This window comes from Rhipicephalus microplus, chromosome X, assembly GCF_043290135.1.
Source record: "Rhipicephalus microplus isolate Deutch F79 chromosome X, USDA_Rmic, whole genome shotgun sequence".
Lineage (NCBI taxonomy): Eukaryota > Metazoa > Arthropoda > Arachnida > Ixodida > Ixodidae > Rhipicephalus > Rhipicephalus microplus.
In genome coordinates this window covers 34708623-34731129 of record NC_134710.1, presented here as the reverse complement: position 1 = coordinate 34731129, position 22507 = coordinate 34708623, and the positions used below count along the sequence as shown (strand labels likewise).

The 22507-nt window shown below is 43.8% G+C and overlaps 1 protein-coding gene and 1 pseudogene across 8 annotated transcripts in view; one reads left to right on the top strand and one right to left on the bottom strand.

Annotated features, from left to right (window-relative positions):
- Positions 1-17073, bottom strand: part of LOC119185733 (mortality factor 4-like protein 1) — a 32928-nt gene extending 15855 nt beyond the window's left edge. For 2 of the 7 annotated variants that reach the window (XM_075876181.1, XM_075876183.1), the window contains exons 1-9: positions 16919-17073; positions 16578-16624; positions 16432-16499; positions 15318-15404; positions 8320-8349; positions 4567-4646; positions 2970-3076; positions 2594-2695; positions 1232-1323 (exon numbers count right to left, since the gene is read on the bottom strand). In XM_075876181.1, coding sequence (XP_075732296.1) covers positions 1232-1323; positions 2594-2695; positions 2970-3076; positions 4567-4646; positions 8320-8349; positions 15318-15404; positions 16432-16499; positions 16578-16624; positions 16919-16946 — 641 coding nt within the window. In that variant the 5' untranslated portion in view covers positions 16947-17073. Of the gene's footprint in view, positions 1-1231; positions 1324-2593; positions 2696-2969; positions 3077-4566; positions 4647-8319; positions 8350-15317; positions 15405-16431; positions 16500-16577; positions 16625-16780; positions 16854-16918 lie in introns of those variants that run through there. The other 5 variants (XM_075876184.1, XM_075876186.1, XM_075876185.1 and 2 more) reach the window with 5 other exon arrangements.
- A 310-nt stretch (positions 17074-17383) lies between these two features.
- LOC119185732 (DNA topoisomerase 2-alpha-like) overlaps positions 17384-22507 on the top strand; it is a 31497-nt pseudogene continuing 26373 nt past the window's right edge. The window contains exons 1-2 of the transcript XR_012886614.1: positions 17384-17697; positions 18085-18189. The product of XR_012886614.1 is annotated as a DNA topoisomerase 2-alpha-like (transcript). The remainder of the gene's footprint in view (positions 17698-18084; positions 18190-22507) is intronic.

Genomic DNA, 22507 nt, shown 5'->3' with positions numbered 1-22507 from the left:
TACTTAAGAGAAATCGCAGACTAACTTGTGTGCCTTTTGTAATGGGTGGCCGGCTTTAAACCACGAAGCCGTTAAAATAATCACATGTTCTGATGCCCAATGGCAATGTATGCTTGTATCATGCAATATTACTGCAATATTATCTCTTGTATTGTGAAGGCCGTATACAGACCTCCCGTGTTTGTGAACAATTGAAGTTATTTTCATTGCATTATCAAGCAGCGGAAGTTGTTTTCAATGTATTTCCAAGCAGATGCGTATCTGTGATGTAGAACACCTGCTTGCCATACAAACAGCCAGACTTCGATCCTTACTCAGACCCGATAATTTCTTTCTTGATTTTGCAGTCATGGACAAGATTATTATTTTTCACTCACAAGCAATGATACCGGCACGGACACAGGAATTTTCACAAAACGAGCTCTTGAACTCAATCTTGTTAAAAGTAAGGGGAGGGCAGTCCAGGCCGCCCCTATGAACTTGGTAGTTATAGCACATGAATGCTTGAAAAATATGCAGTTATTGATAAGCAACTACCTTGTTAAACTCCACAATAAAAAAATGGACCACGAACAATACGCTTAATCACTCGGTTCACTGAGAATCGATGATGTGCATGAGCTACCTGACAAACATCTATAATTGTTATCACAATATAATAAAACACAGTAATGTTGTCAAAAGCAGTGGAAGCATGTGCAAGTAGCCCTGATGCAGCTTTGAAGCTCGTACACAAAGCCAGTTTGTCAGTGCCTGCAAGCACACAGCCCGAACACCGTCCAGTTTCGGCATGACACAAAAGAGTGTTCTCTTACGAGTGCTAATGCTTTCACATACCACATCTATTACGAACAGCGAACGTAAACACCATGTTAGCCGTAAGCAGTGGCTGGAACAATGGAATAATCTGGCGCTTCTCGTCCCCGCGAAGAAATGACATGGAGGTTATTTGCGAGCAAACCGTATTTCAAGCATCCCAGTATTATCTATCTGAACAAGATGGCACACGAAAATATGTTGGCATTGCAGGTTTTTACAGCCGCCACATGTCGATGCGTATGCTCTGTATGTGTTCGTGCGAAGTGCGAGCACATATGGAGTGGAAATGCGCATGGCAGCTACTAGATGGCAGCAAATTTTGCATAATGTCTTCACAGGGCAGTCAATAGAGAAACGAGCTACAGGCAAATAGAGTTATACACCACAGATAAGCTAAAGTAAGGTTACTCACTCCTTAGATGAAATTTCTTGTACTGACGTCGTCTGTTTCACATAATCCGTGAGAATATGGTGGACAGTGACATTGCAGGGAAGCTGTACAAGCTGCATGCAAACACAGCAATCGCACATTTAACATCAGAACACCAATTACAAAAAAAAATTGCCCGCAGCTTCCCTCGGGGGAACACTGAGGAGGATGCGGAGCATATAATTGGTTAACGGGGTGTTAAAGTGCGACTTACTTGGGTCGATGGCTAAATTGGTTAACGTGGTTGTGAAATGGGGTGTTAAATTGCGACTTACTTGGGTCGATGGCTAAATTGGTTAACGTGGTTGTAGGAGGGGGTGTTAAATGAGTGAACACGTACACACGTATGCGAAAGGGCGGCGCTGGTCGAAGGGACGTCGATCATTGTGTTTGTGGATTCGTTGGAATTCATTTCACCGCGACCTTGGACGTCGACGCGCCGTACAAACCAACCGACGAGCGGCAACTGAGCGAGCGAGCGCCGACCTTGAGTATATATACAGCTCGACGGCGCATGCACTGTCAGCTGTTGAATGTTCTCGAAGCGCGACGCCACATGCGCGTCCACTGGAGAATCAGGAGAATTGTAGATGTCGAACGCGGTGTGTAGAGGAGGAAGGGTGCACAGATGGTGGAGGAGTGAAGCACGCGCGGTGTGTAGAGGAGGAAGGGATGCACAGATGGTGGAAGAGTGGGCGACGGCGCGACGGCGCATGCGAGCGCGTCAGCTGTCGAATGTTCGAGAAGCGGTGCGGACGGCGCACTACAAGGCGCGAGTATAAGATGCTCCGCATCTAAAAAAAAGCATAGTTCATCAATTATTGATATTCATATGTGGGGTTTACTGTCCCAAAACAACCATATGATTATAAGAGACGTCGTAAAGGAGAGCTTCTGAAAATTCCACCACCTGGGGTTCCTTAATGTTCGCCCAAATCTGAGCACACGGGCCTACAGCATTTTTGCCTCTATCGAAAATGGAGCTGCTGCAGCCGGGATTCAATCCCGCGACCTGCAGGTCAGCAGCCGAGTACCTTAGCCACTAGACTACCGTGGCAGGGCACGGCATTATTATTAATCAAGAAAATTTTAAAAGGAACACTAATGACAGAACCTGGTATTCCAGACTAATTCTATTCATGTCACAGGCCTCTATAATATGCAAGCCTATATAGGCTACACAACACCCACATTCCACATTAATTACGGATTCAAATGAGTAATTTTTAGCCATTAGTATGAGCAGTGAAATACTATATCTTTTTATTCTTCTTTATGTGATTGACACTGAGTATCAGGCTTTCAATGGAAGCTGTTTGATGCAGTAAAGTAATAAGCTAATACCTTTTTTTGTTTTGTGATGAGGTCCCAGTCGTCTAGAAGCCATGGCTTCAGTTCCTCTGGTATTTGCACCTTGATCTCTACTCCGGGCAAGAATGCTTTCTCCTTTAAAGGAAAAATTCTTTAGCACAGCTATCATGAAACTAGACATGCATTATAGTAATTATACACTTATGGCTCCATCAAAAATGTAGGCTAATGCTGCAAAAACTTATCACAATGCAAAACACTACACATCCAAAATTAAATTTCACAATTGAGCTTCTTTCGAGATTTAAGGAGCAGTTCTATCCATGACTGCTTGGACTTGAATGGCTAGGTGACGTCGAAGTTTTCCCACACCTCAAAGTTTAAAGAGAGTGTGGTTAGAATATCTCACCGACTCAAGATGGGTGTCCAGACGCCTTCGTTTCTTTCTCCATCTTTTGCCACCAGACTCTGAAGCCTGACTAGAAGTTGGCTGGTGGGAAGCAGCTGCCGCCGTCGCTGCAGCACAAGTTCACATGACAAGTGAAGCACTTTGACGTGGAAACTGAAGCCTCCTCATGCGCAGATTAAGCCAAAATGCTACCATAGCAAACAACTTGTAAAAAATAACAAAAACTGTCATCTACCCATTTGTAGCACAAACATACAAAAAAAATCAACACGGATTTCTCAGCGAATGGGTTAATCAATAATGAAAGATTGACAAAATCAGGAAGTTTGCACTAAGCCGCGCAAAGCCTGGCTGAGCGAAGCATGGGTGCAGCTTGTACTTCCAGTCAGTCGTCTCATCTAGCTTCGAGATGCGAGTCATCTGCCTTGAGAGTACGCAGTATTTTAAGGCATCCCATGGCTGTCTTTGCATAATCGGGCACAGCCAGGCAATGCACTGTAGAGTGGAGCTGTCACACGTCTGCATCAATGGCCGTGGCTGGCTAACGTGCATGTGCGGCTTGGTCAGACGGTGCAGTATCTGGTCTCATTGCTTGCTTCCTCTTTCTATCTAGTTTTCTCTCTTCGTGTCCATGGCTTTAAACTGCTATGGGACGCTATGCAAGTTGGGCTCCATCACAAACACAACTTTGCATGGCGTCACTCGAGCTACGCTCTGCCTCCCATGGCTTCAGATTGCCATAAGACGCCATGCAGCAGTCTCCATCACAGAGCGTGTGCCGTGCTCAGTCGTTGCTAGGCAACAAAGTGACAGTTTTTGTTTTTTTTTTAGCACAACTGCCATCGTTATGGTTCGACAGTCGGTAGGGCACGTGCTAAGCTCGGCAGTTGCTAGCCAACGGCGCAGCAACTTTTTTGGCAACACCACTGCCATCTCTGCGATTTGATTTACAGCTTTGCTGTAACAATTCATCCTGGTTTAGAATTTAGCCCCCTAGGCCAACGCATTACTAAGACGCTTGCCTTACCACCTGAGCCAACAAGGTAAGCATATCACAGCATGATGGCATATTGACAACTTCCAGCACATGAACATGAAACATCAAAAGAACAGCTCTGCAGTGGCCTGCTAGGCCAAGGAACATTTATGAAAAAGTTACTTTTTACCTCCACGAACCTCCTTTCCCCGTCATGCTTTCTCACAACTGATTTTTTCAAACAAGGCATTCTACGAGCAGAATAACCAAGTTACAAATATCCACGGTGTGTGGAGGAAATTTCACGCAATCCAAAAAAAAAGGAAAAAAAGGAGCAAAGTGAATAGCCTACGTATAACGCTCACAATATGACATGTGACATCATAACTAAATGCAACAAGTGGTATGTGGAACCGTTTGAGACAACCATGTTGTATTGCTGCGAACCTAGCCACAAAAAGTGATGTAGACACTGATATAAGTGTATGAGCCAATAGTGTTCCCGACACAAGTAAACACAGGTATAGGCGTGCACCCGACTATAGGTGCTACTTAAACCTAAATTGGTGTTTCTATTCCATGAGAACTGTGCAAAGAAGACAAAAGAGCCTTAACACATACCTTTCCGTTTCTGGGGCTTTTTTCTGCATTTCTTCTCTACCTCTTTTTCTGGTTTAGTAGCTTTTTTATTTTTCCTCTTTCTGGAAAGCAATGCAGAACATTGGTAAACATGAACCTTCACTTTTCTTTTCTTTTTGGCAGTCCTCGTTGTTATTCACTGTCGACGAGATCTGAAAGTTTTATCTGTATTGAAGCCCCCATACCTCCAAGAGTTGTGAAGTGTAGCTGTGTTGAGATTTAGCTTAGCAAAAGTATGCACATTAATAAAAACTACACAATACTGTTTAGCTCGTTGGAGGGTACACCTTACTAACAAAGGTTTTGTCGAAGGGTATAGGTTGCATAAGAACGACACATCATCTTCATTCCATTGTCGTGTGTAACTCAGATAATTGCCACATGTGCTAAATTAAACTCTTGCATCTACTACTTTCAAGTCTTGGAAAATGTTTTGCAGATCGGTGTTAGCAGCAAGGTGTCACTCATCCTCGTCTTGTCATCCTCGCTAATAACACTGATCTGGAAAAAAATTTCCAGGTCCTGAAAGTAGTGGACGTACGAGTTTTAGTTAGCACTCATGCCAATTTTCTGAGTCAGCAGAGCGATGAATTGGGCTAATTGATTTCTTGTTGCACTTCGAATGACAAGACTAGGGTAAAAAAGTGAATGCAAAATAGGTGGTGCGCAAACTCGCAACTGGTTAATTCACATCTTGCAAAGTGTTAAATATAGGTTAACAATCTGATATGATGGATGGGGTCATCACGAAAAGACTAAATAAAGGTAAACAAAGATAATGCATGCATATTGCATATGCCATCATAAGCCCAGACAAACTTTTTGCATATGTCACTTTCTACAAATTTTATTTCTGCTAGTTTTAAGTGTAATAAGGGTGTACTGATACATTGCTGTTTTGCAGCTATGATAAAAAGGGCTTTTCTTTATTTCCCTAACGTTTTCACCACCACCATGGGCTAACTATGTGGTGACCCAGAAATTGTGAAAAAATTTCAAGAATGTGACATACACAATGGCATTTGCCATATGCATGAATTATCTTTGTTTACATTTAGTCTTTTTGTGATGTCCTGCCCTTCACCTCATCCATCCTATCCGACACTTTGCAAGATGTGAATAAACCACTTGTGGGTTCGCGCACCACCTGTCCTGTAGTCCCTTTCTCATCCTCATCTGCAGCGCAACACTAAATCATGAAGTAGCGAGGTGTATGCAAAAATTTTAAATTCTGCTTTTTCTTGTATGCAATATGTTGGCTGCCACAGCTCGTTTCTATAGAGATGAGTGACACAGATGCTACATTTTCGTGATGAAATTAACATGTTCTTATTTCTAATACAGCACTTGTGTCATATTAGGGAGAAAGTGCTCACATATGGAACAAGGGGCCTGAGCAATTAGTTACTGTAGGTACATAACAGTTTAAGTAAACTCAGGGATTGAAATAGAGAGCAACTACCTCCCCCTGATGGTTGATGCTTAGTAAAGCATATGGTTTGTAATTGTTACTGTTGTCTTAACATTCAGCATTGTTCTGCCACTTGACAGAATGCACATACATGGCAAAGCTTATATTGGCTTTTACTGCAAACTTGTGCAAGTTATGCTGAACAAGACATAAATTGGAAAAAGCTGAAGCAAGAAAAAAAATAAAACACTAAGAAAGAGGAGGGCAAGAAAAGTACGGCCTTGGTGGGAATGCACAGTGCTTGGAACATTGTAACGAGAGCACCCTATGGCACAACATGACTCCGCATCACCGAGTGAATCGCAATGCACAGCTGTGGACAGATTAAATGCAAAGCAGAAAAAATTACACAGTAGAATGCCTTTTGTGAGCGATACGCTGAGGGCATAATCATGCACTGCTGCTTGTCCAGCTGCCAATGATAATATACGAGTCAGACTAAGCATACAAGCCGAGCCATACTGAATGCTCCACAGAAATGCGTGCAAGAAAAAGACACCAAAAATCCTCGTCTCTTGTTCCACACTCATCATGAACAAGCACCAATTCGCCTAACTGTCAGTACTCCCAACACAAGCTGGACTCCACACCTATTGGAGTGCGGCCATGACTGCTGGTGTCCAATGTCCACAGCACTGCTCTGTAATGCAATGCCACTGGGGTCGTAACAAACTAGTTCTCACATTTAACATGTCTACAACTGCACATCTGCCCTCTACAATTATGAGAGTGTGAGTTTTTGCAGGCACAACTGAACTTGTCACTTTGGTATCTAATTCTTTTAAAGAAGGGCCCAAGCCGAATTCTGTCAGTATGTCTGTATTACTATGACAAGCAGACGAAAGTTACCATAAAATTTTACAATACCTCAAGACATCGCTTAAGTAATTCATTCTAACATGCACAATCTTTCAGAATGCACTCTTAACTTTAGGAACTTTTTACAAGTGTCTGCCAATACAAGCTCTAAATCAACCGAACTCGATTGCTAAATTATGTGAGCTGGCAACCTAATATTTTCCCTGTGCCCTCCTAGGTTTTCATGTAAGAGAGACAATGAGATACAATTGACAGTTGAAGCCTTTCATGAAAAATTGATTTTCCCAGGTAAAAGGTTGGGGGACGAGAGAGACTAGAATGATTTCGACCACCTGGGGTCTTTTAATGTGCAGCCAATCCAGTGCAATGATACATGCGCATCGCAACACATTCAATGCCGTGGAAATGCAACTGCTGTGGCCACACTATATGAATAATTTGCTAGGAGAGCAAGCACCTGCAGATGCAATTACTTTTAAAAACCATTAAATTACTGGACACCACCTCAGACCTTGTTGCAGACACGTCTAATGGCGTGATGTATCTATGTGGGTGCATCTCATTAGGCCTTCAGATAGCAAAACCTCCAAATGGCCTCAGAAATAAGTGATGTATCTATGTGGGTGCATCTCATTAGGCCTTCAGATAGCAAAACCTCCAAATGGCCTCAGAAATAAGTGGTGTTACTTGCCAGCTTCGAGGAAGTGAAAACTCATAACACCTCCAAGAGACCAACAATAGTGAGAACACAGCAGGTTCGAGAATCAGCGCTGAAGCTAAAGTTTTTATCATGTGCCATGTGACGTTATTTTTCAGCATCAATAAACATTACGCATGTTAAACTCCCCATGCGGCACAAAGGAAACAGAAAAGCCAAATGACATACAAAGAATGCTCAGAGAAGTGCACAATGTTCTTGGTTGTGGAAAACACAACTTGAAAACTGTGTGTTAACTTAATCAATTTGGAAAATCTCTTTATCACCTTGATCTTCACATTCTGTTTTGTTTGCACTACAGAATAAATATTGCTCCCACAGTCAAAACATCTACACCTCCAGGCAAGTAGCTAAAGTTGAAGACTGGGCTTGTTAGTGGAGCATGACAGCATATTGTAGAGCGCAACTGATTATAGGGACACAAGAAAGATGCACATACAACAAAGTGCTTCATTCAGTGCTTTGTTATGCATCTTTATTGTGTCATGTCGATCAGTTGTGCTATGCAATCTACAGGCAAGTGCACAAGACAGCCCCTGCAGCTCTCCTGCTCACACCCATGGCTTTCGGTAAATATTGATGCTAATATCTTCATTGCGGTAGGTGTGCCTGACACTGAAATTTAGAGCTTGTATTGGCGTCTTAGAAGCAGACTATAGCAAGGCAAAGTGGGCAGCCAGCTAGCAAAGGTGACGGCGAATGGAGTGAGGGGGAAGGTGGTACTTACAGAGCAGAGTGCGAATGAGAGGCTGAGGACCTGAGCGACCCGAGAAACAAAAAACACGCACACATACATACAATGATGGGGTGAAAAGCCCTATGAGCAAAAAAAAACAAAAGCAACAAAACACACAACAATGCACATTTAAGCTCAGTGATAACACTAACGCTGAGCCAGAATGGGTGTGCAAGTGTCTGGGCTATTTTAAGTAAGCTGCCACTTGCAACTTTGTCAATTTTCCAAGCTTGTGAAGTGCACTACCAGCCAGTAGTCACAGAAGTGCACAGAAGACAGAGTGAGCAATTTATTGACGTGTTAGTTGCAGACAAATGCTAACCGCAGCCAAACCATAGTTACCCCGCAACCATAGTTGCACAAGAAAACTGAGCACCAGTTTTTAAATTGACACACTTATGAAGTTCCCAATGATCTAGCCCCCACAGCTAAGTCCAGGAACCTAGTCAACTTTTTTTTCCAGTTTCAATAAAGAGGAAACAATGTTGGTTTTACAAATATACAGCAAAGTATTCAACTCTGTGCTGTTTATTTTATTGATAATAATCCTCAGCACAAACTGAGCCTTTTATTGACTAGTAAATGTCGCCATATTCCACTGACTAAATACTGAATTTATTAGCAAGGTGGCAAGTTGGGCTAGTTGGATAACGTTCATGATTGAAAATTTTTGTTGAAGCGCACTGAAGACAGACGGATAATTTTCAATCATAAATTTATCACAATTGCTTAGTGTGCAAGTGCATGAACAAGTAAAATTAGTAAATGCTGAGGAGCCATGTATGCTATAATGTGTTCTCATGTACGGTCTCTTTCACACTTAGGGGAAATCTCGGTGCGCATTGCATTGTGATGCGACCAGCACTACAGACGCGTGCCATCAGCAGCTCGTGCAAGCTCAGACACTTGAGGGGCGTGCCATTGAACCGCATTGTCTGTGACAGCGGTGCGCGCTGGCCACGATGTCGGGCAGCCTGCCAATTTCATCACTGCTGTGGGAACTAGGCCGATATTCTGTACTTAACGCTGTGCGATGCCAACCTCTCAGCCTTCATTGGCAATAATGGGGTTCCAGAAACAGGGCTCCACAGCATATGCTGCATGCTTTTTCAAAACGCCATGGTACCGAGTGCATTCACGAATATTTTTTTCTTTGTGTGTGAACCACAGTATGCTGCAACGGGGAATACCATGATAAGCACATACCACGCGTGGCATTTATTTAATGTCAAAAAAGAAAACGAAGCACTCGACAGTAACTGCCGTGCAGCTATGCACGTTCAACACAATAAAACAAATGAGAACGAGTTTAGGAATGCTGCAGGTTGAAGAAACCAACTGAATGTGCTTCTACTAACATTACTTGAAGCAGCACTCACTCGCCGGCGCCAGAACGTACGCATGAAGCTTCCAACTTCCCTCAATACCCCAACATGACCCCAACGGAAGTGATGTCAGCGCTCATTTTGGACAGCAGTGAGGGGTACTGTGACATGATAAGAAATATCAGCCCAGTACCTGACAATGCAGCCAGCAACGCGGTTCAGATGTTCAACACAATGTCCCCCAAGCGTCTGTGCACGCGTGAGCTGCTTACGGCGCACGACTTCCATCGGGATGCCACGCACAACGAGATTTCCCCTAAGTGTGAAACAGACTATACACTTGATCACATGCACACTAGATCAAACTGAATTTATAGCCTAAATTTAGTGAAGGTGTCAATACAATCCGAATAAAATATTGGTGTACGTATGATTCTTCTACAACTTTTCTACGTACCTGCACACCAGGATGTGCTTCATGTTGTATGAAAGGACATCATAGAAGGCATTTATGCGTTTCCCACAAGTATTTACTGGCTGCTAGCATGGCACATGCAGGCATAAAACTGCACAATTCTAAGTTCCTTTGCTTAATGTTAAACTGAGCTGTGGTCATCAGAAAGCATTTCTGCAGTGTGTCTTCGATTATGTGCCACAATACTGTGAGTTTGCTATGAAAGAGCATTGCTGGGAAAAGCCTACTATTTGCAAATCTACCCCAAAAGTACCACTATTCGCAAAGCCCCACAAAAAAAAGTGCAATATTTATAGAGAAGAATGCAAGAGTCTACACTAGTCATGCTAATACATGCCAATAACAGTCCGACATGTGAGCAAGATTAGCATGGCATGGACTTACAGTGTGACGCCACTAATATGACATAAGATGCAAATAGCCATTAGGACAAAATTCTAACAGATGGTAATTTTACGAGTGCACAAGAGCACCCATGTACTTAAACAAGCCAACACAAAAATTTTGAACCTTGTTCTTCTTTTATTAGTATTATTATCATTTTTTGCAATAGACAGCTTACAGCGCACTTATCACGGTTGGAAACCTCGTTTTGATGAGTGTGAGCATTTATTTAAAGATAGTTTTTAGAGTGCCCAGTCGCAGAGCACCGAGCTAGGCAGTAGCTGTTCCAGCAGCAAGGTAAACACAGCTGGTCATGTGACCCCGCAAGACAGTGACGTGGGCGCAGCACTGACAGCTAGCCCACGCAAAGATGCAGGCACGGAGGAAGAAAATCGTAGGTAGCGCAAGCAACCATCCAATACAAACTCGTGACATAGGTTTGTATACATTGCTGCCGCATTGATGTTGGCATCATGAGGGGATCAGCATTACACTCAGTCATGCAGCATGCAATTTAGGATTGATTTTAAGGGGAGATGCGAGCCGAAAAATCGCGTTTTTAGCGAAATTTCTTGTATTTCTGATTTTTATTGCATTGTAATCTTCAAACCTTCTTCTTTCATTTGTGAAAATTTCAAAACTAAATTCGAACCGCAAAATGCAAAAAAAAATGTGTATGAAGGCATCGCGGTGGCTCAAAATTTTGTGAATTTGCGCCGATATTGGCCATTTTTGACTGCGCGCTGCTCCCCGTCGCAGTGCCGCCCGCCATCGCGAACGGTTGGGAAAGTTGCGTCCGGCCTTCTTCTTACAGCTCCGACGACCGCCAGTGTCATACGTGGGCAAAAAAAAAAATATGAAAAAACGAGACCTTTTTATCACGTGGTTTGAGCGGTTTGAAACGCGCGGCACCCTAAGCCGCATCGCCATTGCCTACCGAGTCATTGTCAGCTGTGCTGGTGGCGGCACTCGGCATTTGGTCCGTTTGCTTTTCTGCGCGTCTACGCATATTTCCGCGATGACAAGCCCGAAAAAGTGCAACGTGAGGCCGCAGAAGTTTCGAACGAAGCACAAGTTCAAGGGAAGGCGGCGTAAAGCGCCCCGAACGACGGCGACGAACGAGAACGCGCCTACGTGTGCTAGGCCTGACGGCGGCATCGACGAGTGCGCGAGCGACAGTGGCTGCGATGAAGGGATTGACGCTGCGCTTTCTTTCGTCAGTGCTTCGGAAAAGAAGCTCGGCTTCTTCGAAAAAGACGAAAGACAGCGCGATGAGGTTTGTGCAACGACAGTTTTGTGCGACACCCTCTTGCTGACGGCACTTGTGGCAGGTGCGGCATGCCCTGCTTGCGGTATTCAAAAACTTGCCGTTCGGGAGCCGGCAGAAAAGCGCAAGGGACTTTCGTCGCTCCTCGAACTTCATTGCGAAAACAGCGAATGCTCAGCGACTGTTCTTTCGTGCTCCTATACGTCACTGCGTGTTACGGCGGACGGCAGCAGCCGAGTGAGCCAACGGTACGACAGTGGGAGCTCCCGAGATAGTTTCGCTGTAAATGTGAAGGCGGTGGTGGCTGCACGCGCTGTCGGCATTGGGCATGAGCAATTGTCAAGATTTTGCTTCATTATTGGACTCCCAAAGCCAATGCACCACCGAGGATTTTTTTTTCGATAGCAAAGAAGGTGCACACCGCTGCCATGGCAGCTGTGAGTGAAAACTTGCGCCGATCCAGAGAGTTGACGAAAGAAGTAGCAGGCGAAACTGATCTGGCTGTTATGTTCGACGGCACTTCGCAGAAGAGGGGCCACAAAAGCCACAACGGGATTGGCGCAGTTATCTCCTTAGATACTGGCCACTGCTTAGACTTCGAGGTCATATCAAATTACTGCCTGACATGCAGTAGGCACAAGGATATGGGCCCAGACGAGGAAGTGTGGCAGGCATTCCATGGCCCAGTCTGTGAAAAAAATGCAGACTGTTCCTCCCATGCCATGGAAACGGAGGCTGCAATGCACATTTGGCAGAGAACATTGACTTATGACACCCCACTGCATTTCATGACATTCTTGAGTGACGGTGACAGCAAAGAATATAGTGCAGTTGCAGTGTCAAAAGTCCATGGTGCTGTCAATATAGGAAAAGAAGACTGCACTAATCATGTGGCCAAGAGACTTGGCACCGCATTACGGAAGCTGCATGTGCCATTACCACGAGGGCAAAAAATGAAAGAGCCAGCCATTCAGAAGCTCCAAACATACTATCAGATTGCCATAACAAGCAACAGGGGGAGTGTATGGGATATGTACACTGCAGTATGGGCTTCGTACTTCCACTCATGCTCTACTGACAATGCTGGCAGCCACAAGTTTTGCCCTGCAGGAACAGAGTCATGGTGCAAACATCAACGCGCAGAAGCACTTGGTGGACCTGCACCACGCCACACACCTCTCCTGACAAAAGCACAGGGATTGGCTGTTTTGCCCATTTATAAGCGGCTAACGGATGAGAAGCTCCTTGCTCGATGCATCAAAGGGAAAACCCAGAACGGATCGGAATCTCTGAACAGCAAAATTTGGCTACTTTGCCCCAAGACTAAGTTCTTCTCCCGAACGGTTGTCGAGACTGCCACAGCTATGGCAATCCTGTGGTTCAACAAGGGTCATGCTACTTTCGAGCACATCCTGGAAGAGCTCAACATACTGCCATCTAGAGATCTAGTTACTTTCAGTGATTCCCGCGATGCGAGGTGCATCAAGAGAATGTCCGAACGTCTGACAGCAGAAGCAAGGGCCCACCGTCGTCGTGGAGTGAAAAGGGCACGGCTAGAAGATAGTGCTCGCAAGGACCGTGAGAGCACAACCTATGCTGCAGGACAGTTCTAGTAACTGGCAGTGCTTTTCAAAGTTCTGTTGAACATTATGGCCAAACATTATGCATTTCTAACAACTCTGTGATAAAAAAAAAACGTTTCAAACTTTCAAATGCGTTTTTCTCCTTTTGCAGTTTTGTGTGATCTGTGCTTCTTATACACGCTAGTTCGTATACTTACAATTGTCATGCCTCTATGAAATTTTGCACATAGCATGATGACGGCCAATAGAGTGCAAGTATTTATTAAGATTGTCAGTGCTGCTTGATTATGTTTCTCAAAAATTACAAAACATTGAAAGCCCTTGGCAACTAGAGCCATAGTAAATTTGTCTATTTTATTATTGTATTTCACCTTTTTACACACAAAATTTATATAGTTTTTTGCACTCTACAGTTTGAAAGGATCATAGTCAGCTATATCTGCATGCTTTATCTCAAATTTTTATAGATCAGAATTGTTGCATAACAATGGCCATAATTTTGCAGTATCTGACCTGCAGAAAGAAAACCAAGCAATCTACATGAAAATAAATGACATATTCGAAAAGAGGATAAAAAACTCTATTAGCATGCCAATTTGTGTTAAATTCAGACTCTTATTAAAGAAAATCGTTTTTCGAGTAGCATCTCCCCTTAAATATGTTCTAAACTGTAGTTGTCCTTGTTATTGCATAGATATTGTGAATGTCTCCCCCAAAATCTATATCACTCATTATCTTGCCTTCAAAATTTTGTGTCTGTGCTCTTTTAAAAGATTGCTGGTTTCACGATAACTGGAAATGAGATACTCAACCGTTTGCGATACAAGTGGTGAAAGCTTACTATAAGCACCATTTCATAAAGCCTTTTAACTCTGAACATAATCACAGAAGTTCTTGGAATGTAGAAACAGAAGAGGAGGACAAGCACTTTGCATTGAATGCACGAAGACCACAGTTCTGTACCACATTTAGCACTTTTGCCGTGGACTGATGTAATGCTTCCACATTTTGTGGTATGCAGTAGTCCTGACAAAATATTTTGCAGCTTCTGCGTACTACAAAGTTCTGCCACTGGCTGTACATACTCGAGCAATGTTTCAAGAACTGTAAATTCACTAATTATGAAAGCATGATTACAAAAGTCCTGATGATGCTAGTCCCTATAAATGCCCCTTAGAGGGATGCTGAATCCATGTATTAAACCACTTCAGACCACTAAATTACTTTTTTGGAAAATCTGCGGTTAATCTTTTCATAGCGGTTTCTGTACAAGAAAAGAAAATGAAAGTCAAAGCTTCACTTTTTGAAGCAAAGTGTCGGTATGGTCCAGTTGGTATTCCGTTCCGAGAGTGATTACAGTGCAAGGGAAGACACAGGAAAACGACCAACGAAGACTCTTAAAATTGGGGCCTATGCTTCGGCACATTAATTACACATGCACTACTCCTTGAAAAAGATCGTTCGCATTATAACACTACAAAATAATCGAGAGCACTCAGAGTTAATGAAAGCTGAAGTCACGAAGCAGGGTATCGGTATGTCGAATTCTATTATATATAAATGTATTCAGTGGACATTTGTGTGAAACAAAAAACTGCCAGAACTAAATCTTGCTGCCATTAAATCTGGCCCTGAAATTTTGGCCCTTAGTAGATACTCAATGAGGTGTAACAGACATACAACTGTACGTACTAGTCAGCACAAGCACAGTGATCTGAAGGGATGCGCAGGTGCACATATCGGAACCACTATATAACCGATCAAATGCAGCTGGAAAACAAAAGTGGTGTGTATTGCAGCTTTCAGTGTATGTGATTTTTACAGGGAGTTCAGATGTTCAGCCGAATACGGCACGCATGCACAAACATCTGCAAGCACACTGCAAAATATGCAGAACATGCTTCCTGTACGTAAGGCAACACAATATAGAAGCAAAAAAACAACGCAATGCTTACAGGTGTGCCTTCTGGAGTTCCCTTTGCTTTTCGAGATTAACATCGTTGAACTCAAGTACGCGGCTTTCAGGAACCCACTCGTCCCAACTGAAATTGTGATAGAGTCAGGTAAATGCTGGTGAATGATTTGATGTGTTTTATGCCGGAAATATTCTGATGGTTTTATGAAAAAAAAAAGAGGATTATCAAGATATAGGGCAACCAAGAAAAATGATACATAAAATATAGCAAAGGTGCCTTAGAGATGTTCTGCTTTCACACATGCTGCAAGAGCCAGTTTGTTGTGTTACTGACACTCCAATGTCCGTTTGAGACTGCAAATGCTTCACAATGAGCAGTGGAAGTGTTTATCTACATGCATGTCTATTCATATGCTTCAGTATATCCGAGCGTTCGACTTCCAACATTCTAAGTTACATCCGACACAAGTTTTTTGTATGCAGGGCCGCCGTCTACTAACTCTTCTGGATGGCCTCGTAAGGCTGCATTGCTGAGTGTTCGCGGTGATGGCTTATCGAAGATTACAGCATGTGACAGCATGTTCTCATTGACACCCTTGTCACACAACCGCTTTGGAGTCTCGTCGCAGACTGCATTGATGGCTTTTTTTTAAATTTTAGATTTGATAAACCAAACCGCCCCTCTTCAAGTAAACTACAATGTAGAACGTTCCTGTTTTCCCGACTGCTTCAGAGTAAATGTGGAGGCTATTTACAACGTCGGGATCACCTGGATGGCGCAAGCCACGTGAATGAGTGACTACAACTTTACAAAAGTCGAATTTTCTTTTGTGGCTGCTGCCTGAGAACGCACAGTCTAGCGGATAAAAAAAAAAGCAATATCGAGGCAGGGTCGGTCCGAATGGAATGCGATGCGCGCGTCTCTCTCCCTGCATAAGTAGGCTGATTGTGACCGTACTACACGAAAACGCGCGCTGGCATCTGTTTTCTGCGTTACGGCCACTGTTAGCGAACTAGGGACAGCGCAGTGCAACAAACGCAGCTCCATCTCCAGTGTAGGCGCTGAGGTTGCACTGGACCATTGTAAATTTGTACTCACTCACGTGGCTTGCGCAAGAGGCTGGTCCTATGTTATCGATCGTGAGTGTTCTTACTTTTTGTTCCAGCCCCTGTAGTGGATAAAGTACATGGTTTGCTCGTCTTTAACCTGGGCCTTGATGCACTGTAACAGAAATCAAACGAAAGGCGTTGCTTCCCTATGATGTGGATCGAAAGGCCAGCAGACGTCAAAAGCACTCACCTTTGCTTCGTACAACAGAGGCCCTTGAAAGCACAGAACCTTCTCACCTAGAAAAGAAAGAAAAAAAGGACAGCAAGTATTAAAGCCCACTGCTGCGCTCAACAACTAAGAGGTACGACACAATAAAAAAAAAAGTAACGCGGCGATCTTGCGGGAATGTCACATATAACAGTGCCACTAAAAAAAACCAGCTAAAAATTCACATCAGAGCGTGAACTACTTATACGGAGACCAAGTCATCCTCAGTATGACAAAGGTAGCTCGCCACAGCTCTGCGTAAGACTGAAAACGGTTCCATGCCGACAAATATCGACAACTTAAGAAATAACTGATTCTCTTACCATCTTGAAACCTAGCTTTCGACGCCATGTTGTTCACCGACAGAATTGTATAATATTCTAGTACACTATAAGAATAGAGACGAGACCTTCGAACCTAGACAATAACGTCAATCTCGGCGGCAAAAAATTGATGCACAATGTTGCCCACTAATAAGTAGCGCTCGTTTTGCGCATGCGCAAGAAATCTGGGGACGTTTGCGTCATAGCAAGATGGATGGATGGATATGGCTGTCCTCTTTAGTTCGGGCGGCGGCTACCGCTACCTAGCCCTAATACTTAGTAAACTAACCATTAGATTTATCTTTTTTTCCTTTAAATAGTGAGGTTGAGGATTTGTACTTTGCAGTGAAAGGTTTATTTTCAGAACAGAAGGTAGGGCACCATAGTAGCCGTTACCGACCCTAAGTCGCAAGACAATCCAAGATCGATTGTTGGCAGTGTGGCAGCTTGGGCTCGTTGGTATGGCAGGACGATATTTATAGCGCGAAAACAAAACGACTACACAGGGACGAGAAGCTCGTGTCTTTCGTGTCCTTTTTGTCTCTGTGTCGTCGTTTTGTTTTCGCGCTATAAATATCGATTGTTGGCGTTGTGCCAGTTGCGCGCTTTCATACGTATGTTAGTTACGCGCACTTAAATCGCGTTCTGAACCAGTTGTTTAGAGACAGCAGAAAGACTTACTGAGTAAAGCAGTTTTTGAAATTTCAGAATGTCCACTTTTGACTCGACGAAGCCAGCCGATAGCTCTGAAAGTGAAGATGACGACTACGTTCCATCGGGTACGTGCTGCCGAGCTCGAGACTCATTCTCTCGTATCTTGGCCAATTCCCCGTAGAGGGTAGGAACCACTTTTAAGGAACAAGCAAGCTAGCAGGATGCGGCGAAATCGTCGCAAGCGCAGTCTGTAGATCATATACGTCTTATGTTATCTTTGTAGGCAATCGATGCTTACACTGTTTTGTACTACTGCTCTGCTATAGCGCGGCGGCTGGTTTCTGTCATTGTTGCTCTAGATTCTACATTCTGTTGTGTTGCCCCGTGAAACTTATCGTCATATAATGTCACAGCTTAAACATTAGTGTGCGTACTGATGTCACGCGGTTTACTAGAGTGACAGATTGTATGTTTACCTTTGCGTATCGTAATTTGAGTACTTTTCAACCGAGGAGAGCGAAGGCGATGAGTCGGATGCCGAAAACGACGCTGGGAGTGACGCCAAGGTGCCAGCTGGAAAGAAGCCTAAGAGGACAAAGAAAAAAACATTTGTCGAGGTGAGAATGTAGCCGTATGAAAATAGTGGCTTCCGAATTTGTGTCATTAACGAAATACCCACTAAAAATAATCATAATAGGCTAGTACCGCCCAAAAGGCATGACAGTTAAAAAGACACAGAAATCTCTGCACTTAACTGTGTCCACTCGTGAACCATTGTTCAGACAGAGGCTTAAATGGCCCTAGACCTCCCCAAGGACACAAGCCTACAGTGAACGTGAAGCTCCGAAAGCTTTAGACGTGGATAACGTTAGGCCAGTTGGTGGGGCATTGTACAAAAACTGAGCTTTCTGACACAGGCACGAAAGGTAGACACACACAGCATTGTGTGTCTACCTTTCTTGTTCATTTCATAAAACACTGTTTTTTCACTTAGTACAATGCAAGAACCTTTCAGGACGATGTTACAGTCGCAGTGTTACGGGCATTTAATGACCAACAATGCGGCTGCCACTCGTTTGGCGACTTATTTTGCTACTCTCGCACCATGTTCTCTCTCTCTCCTACTTACAGTGTTCTCTGTTGTCCTTTATGAAAGGGAGCACGTGACTGGCGCTTTGCGGTGGCCGCTAAAGCGATAAAAAGCATGTTCACTTTCACAGTCTTCTATCGACGAACAAAATGGCCAGCCTCAAGGCGCACGCTTGCCTTCGGACTGGCTGTGGCTGGCAGAAGTGCTGCTTGATACGCTCCCACTCTGATAGCGCAATCGGCGATACCTACAGCGCGTCGTCTGCTGCAAACAAATCAAGTGTGGTGCACGAATACAGTATATTCGTAGAAGCACTGTCACTCGCAACTCGCTAGAAGTGCAATTCGCTTATGCCAGTTGCACATGCCTAGGCAAGAGGGATGCATTTGGGCTGAGGCGTGGTTATAGTTTTCATATTGTGAAGTGTATCGGTGTACCCTGTGAAAACTGTCTTTCGATATTGAATCTCACTTCGAATGTGCCCATCTGTCAGCGAAAAAAAAAAGTACTTTGGCATTTCGTATATGTGCGCTTGCTGCTGTGACGCCAAGAATAAAGCACCCTTACCATGGTGACAGCAAGCTATATGTTCCGGGGTAAAGAAAACTTGAAGAAAAAAAAGTTTTATATGTTAGCAATTATCAGAGAAAAGTTGTGATCACAAAACGCCATGACACATATTATTATGCTTACATAAAAATAGCAAATATTTTTTTCTGTCTTAAACACCAAGGAAGTACAACTGCATTGTGATGTTACGAGACACCTCTGAATACCTGGTGGCATCCCCATTTGTTGCGACAACAGCTGCCATTCCTGAGAGCAGCGAGTTGTACAAGGCAGCCGTCGGTGACCTATCGCTTCTCAGCCACTGCCACTCCTCCTTTATGGCACCCCAGAGGTTGTCGGCAAAGGCCCGGCCGCATTTGTCTAGTGGCTAAGGAACTCAGCTGCTGACCCGCAGGTCGCGGGATCGAATCCCGGCAGCGGTGGCTGCATTTCTGATGGAGGCGGAAATGGTGCATGCCTGTGTGCTCAGATTTGGGTGCCCGTTAAAGAACCCCAGGTGGTCAAAATTTCTGGAGCCCTCCACTACGCCATCTCTCATAATCATATGGTGGTTTTCGGATGTTAAACCCCACATATCGTCGTCAGGTTGTCAGCAAAGCCTTCATGCAGAGACTGACTCGCTAGCACTGTTTTGAAGAGGCCCCACACATTCTCTATGATGTTAAGGTCTGGAGACTGGAGTGGCCAGTTGAGAGTGTTGATGCCACGACCCTCGAAAAAGTTTGTTACCTTTTGGGATGTGTGAACAGGCGAGTTGTCTTGCTGTAATACCCTTGTCACACGTAACAACTCAATTGCACTTTGTGCGAGTCTACTTACGCTCACAAAGTGTCATTTTGGCGGTTTGCTGCTATGTGAGAAAGCGAAGTGTACTTTGGAAATGATGATAGTGGTAATTGACGGGTTCGTAGCGCAACATATATTTATTTTTGCGCCAATGTCTCATAGTCTGAACACGTCTTCATGGAAGAAGCACCAGTTACATACGCCATCGTAAACGACTGCAGAACGACTCGCCTACACATGTGCAAGTGTGCCTAGAAGTAAACAGCATAACACATGCAGCTATCGCACAGCATTTGCTGCTGCATCCCCCTAGCGGGCGTTGCTGCAACCGGCTCGATCGTTAGAGTAGCGTGGATTTTTTTTATTTATGACTTGTTTTAATACATAGCATTATCCTTTGTAAAGGAAACAGTAGTTTAAAAATAGTATGAGCGCGGCTTTAGGCAACAGCGTATTTATGTGTAAGCCATTGGTACCAAGGCTACACACTTCGTCACAGTGAAGTAAGGTTGGGGAACACACTTGCCGGCTAAGTGCAGCGAGTGACACTAAACTTGCTCTTGTGACAGTGCACTAATGGCACTCGTAGCTAAGTGTACTCGCTCAAAGTGCATTTAAGATGCCACGTCTCACAGGGGAATAAGACGAAATCGCCCTCTGGGAAAGGACCATTCAGGAACTAGAACACCATCATGTCGTCCAGGATCAAGCAGTAGCACTCGGACTGTGTACTATGTGGACTAGTGGACAAAGCCCTTCTTTGGTAACAAGACTCCAAACGCACACTGCTGAATGGCTATTTGCCACCACTTGCTGGAGGTATTCTGATCTGTAACTGTATAAAAGCATCATTATATTGCCCATTCGCTGCTGATCAACAGTCACTTTACTTATCTTGAGTACACTTCATTTACGCCAACAATGTGTAACTCTATTGGGTTACATAGTACGCATACTTATAAAATCTATCCATGTCTACCTAAAGTACTACTTTATGTTTTTAATCGTGTTCCTATACCATTAAACTAACTGTTGTTTGTATTATCTCATCTTGAGACAGCACTTGGGCTGGCGGTGTGCCTCTGTCTGTGGCAGCAGTCAGCCTACTGCCACCTTTTCAGTGTCTATACTTTCAGGATATGCCAAACATGCTTTAAATATGAACTAATACGAATGACGATAATAATGTTAGTGATAAGACCAAACACAGCCATATAATAACACAAGTGAACATAATCATACCGCACCCTAAATGTGAAATTCTTTATTTTATATATGTGATATGAAACACTACAATACCGTAAAATGCATAAAAATGGCAATTGTCTAGTAGAGGTTTTTAAACATTTTTAGTTAATATTTTTACACAATAAACCTCACCTACCGACTGTTTCCTGGGGGCCACACTCTATGCCTCTGGTCCCACCGGGTCGTGAACAAGTTCTCATCAGTGAAAACATTCTCCCAGTCAGAAATAGTCCAAGGTTCGTGGTCCATTGCAAATCGCAGCTGTTTTGCTTGGTTTGTTTTTCGCATCAGAGGTTTCCTGCATGCAACCCTCTATCTTAGGCCAGCTTCTGCGAGGCGATGCTTCGCAGTTATCGTGCATGCCCTAATACTCAGTTCCTATAGCATTTTACGAGATGTTATCAGTGGTCTCGCTGCTCTTGCAGCTACAAATTCATGGTCTTCATCCGCAGTCCTTGCCCGTGGTCTCCGTCTGTGTGGAGCGTCCTTCACACGGTGTTCTTTTTTTAAAGGCTTACACTATACTAATTACTGTTCTAGGGGCCTTTTCATAATAGAGGCAATATGTCGCTAACTGCAGCCAGCAATGCAGAGCTTAAGTTTTTCTCGTTCCTCAAGTGGAACACGTGTGCCATCTTGATGGTTCTCTTCCTCGTGGCTCACAAAAAAAAAACTGAACTAAGCACGTGCATATTGCTTCTTATCAAGTCATCAAGCAATGGATTGAGCTGGGCGAGTTGGTAAATCATAACTACAAAAATGCGCGAAAAAGTGACAAGAAATGTTGACCTGGTTGTTTCATTCAGGAATAAGTTGGGCAAAGTCTGCACAGCGGTGGATAAGAAAATTGAAGGCATAGAAAAAAAGTGGTGTGATTGTGAGGTCAACCACCGGGAAACGTTTGTTGAATGTGGAATGGGTGCGGTGTATCTTATCCCCTTGTCATGTGGTAAGTGCTATATTGGACAAACTAGACGGTGTTTGAATAACAGACTAATGGATCGCGAGGAATCGCTGAAGACCCACCCTTTGTCGAATCTGCGCCTACATTGCAGGGATTGCAAGTGTTACCCATTACTTCGCAAAACAAGGGTGTCGTCCCGGTGCAGGGATAAAACAGCGAGAGAAGTTGCTGAGGCTTTTTACATACTAAAGTATGGCGACACATGTGTTGCGAGGCGTTCAGTGACTTTGAACCAACGAGAGATAGATTATTTCACTGCCAACCTCTAATCTTTCAC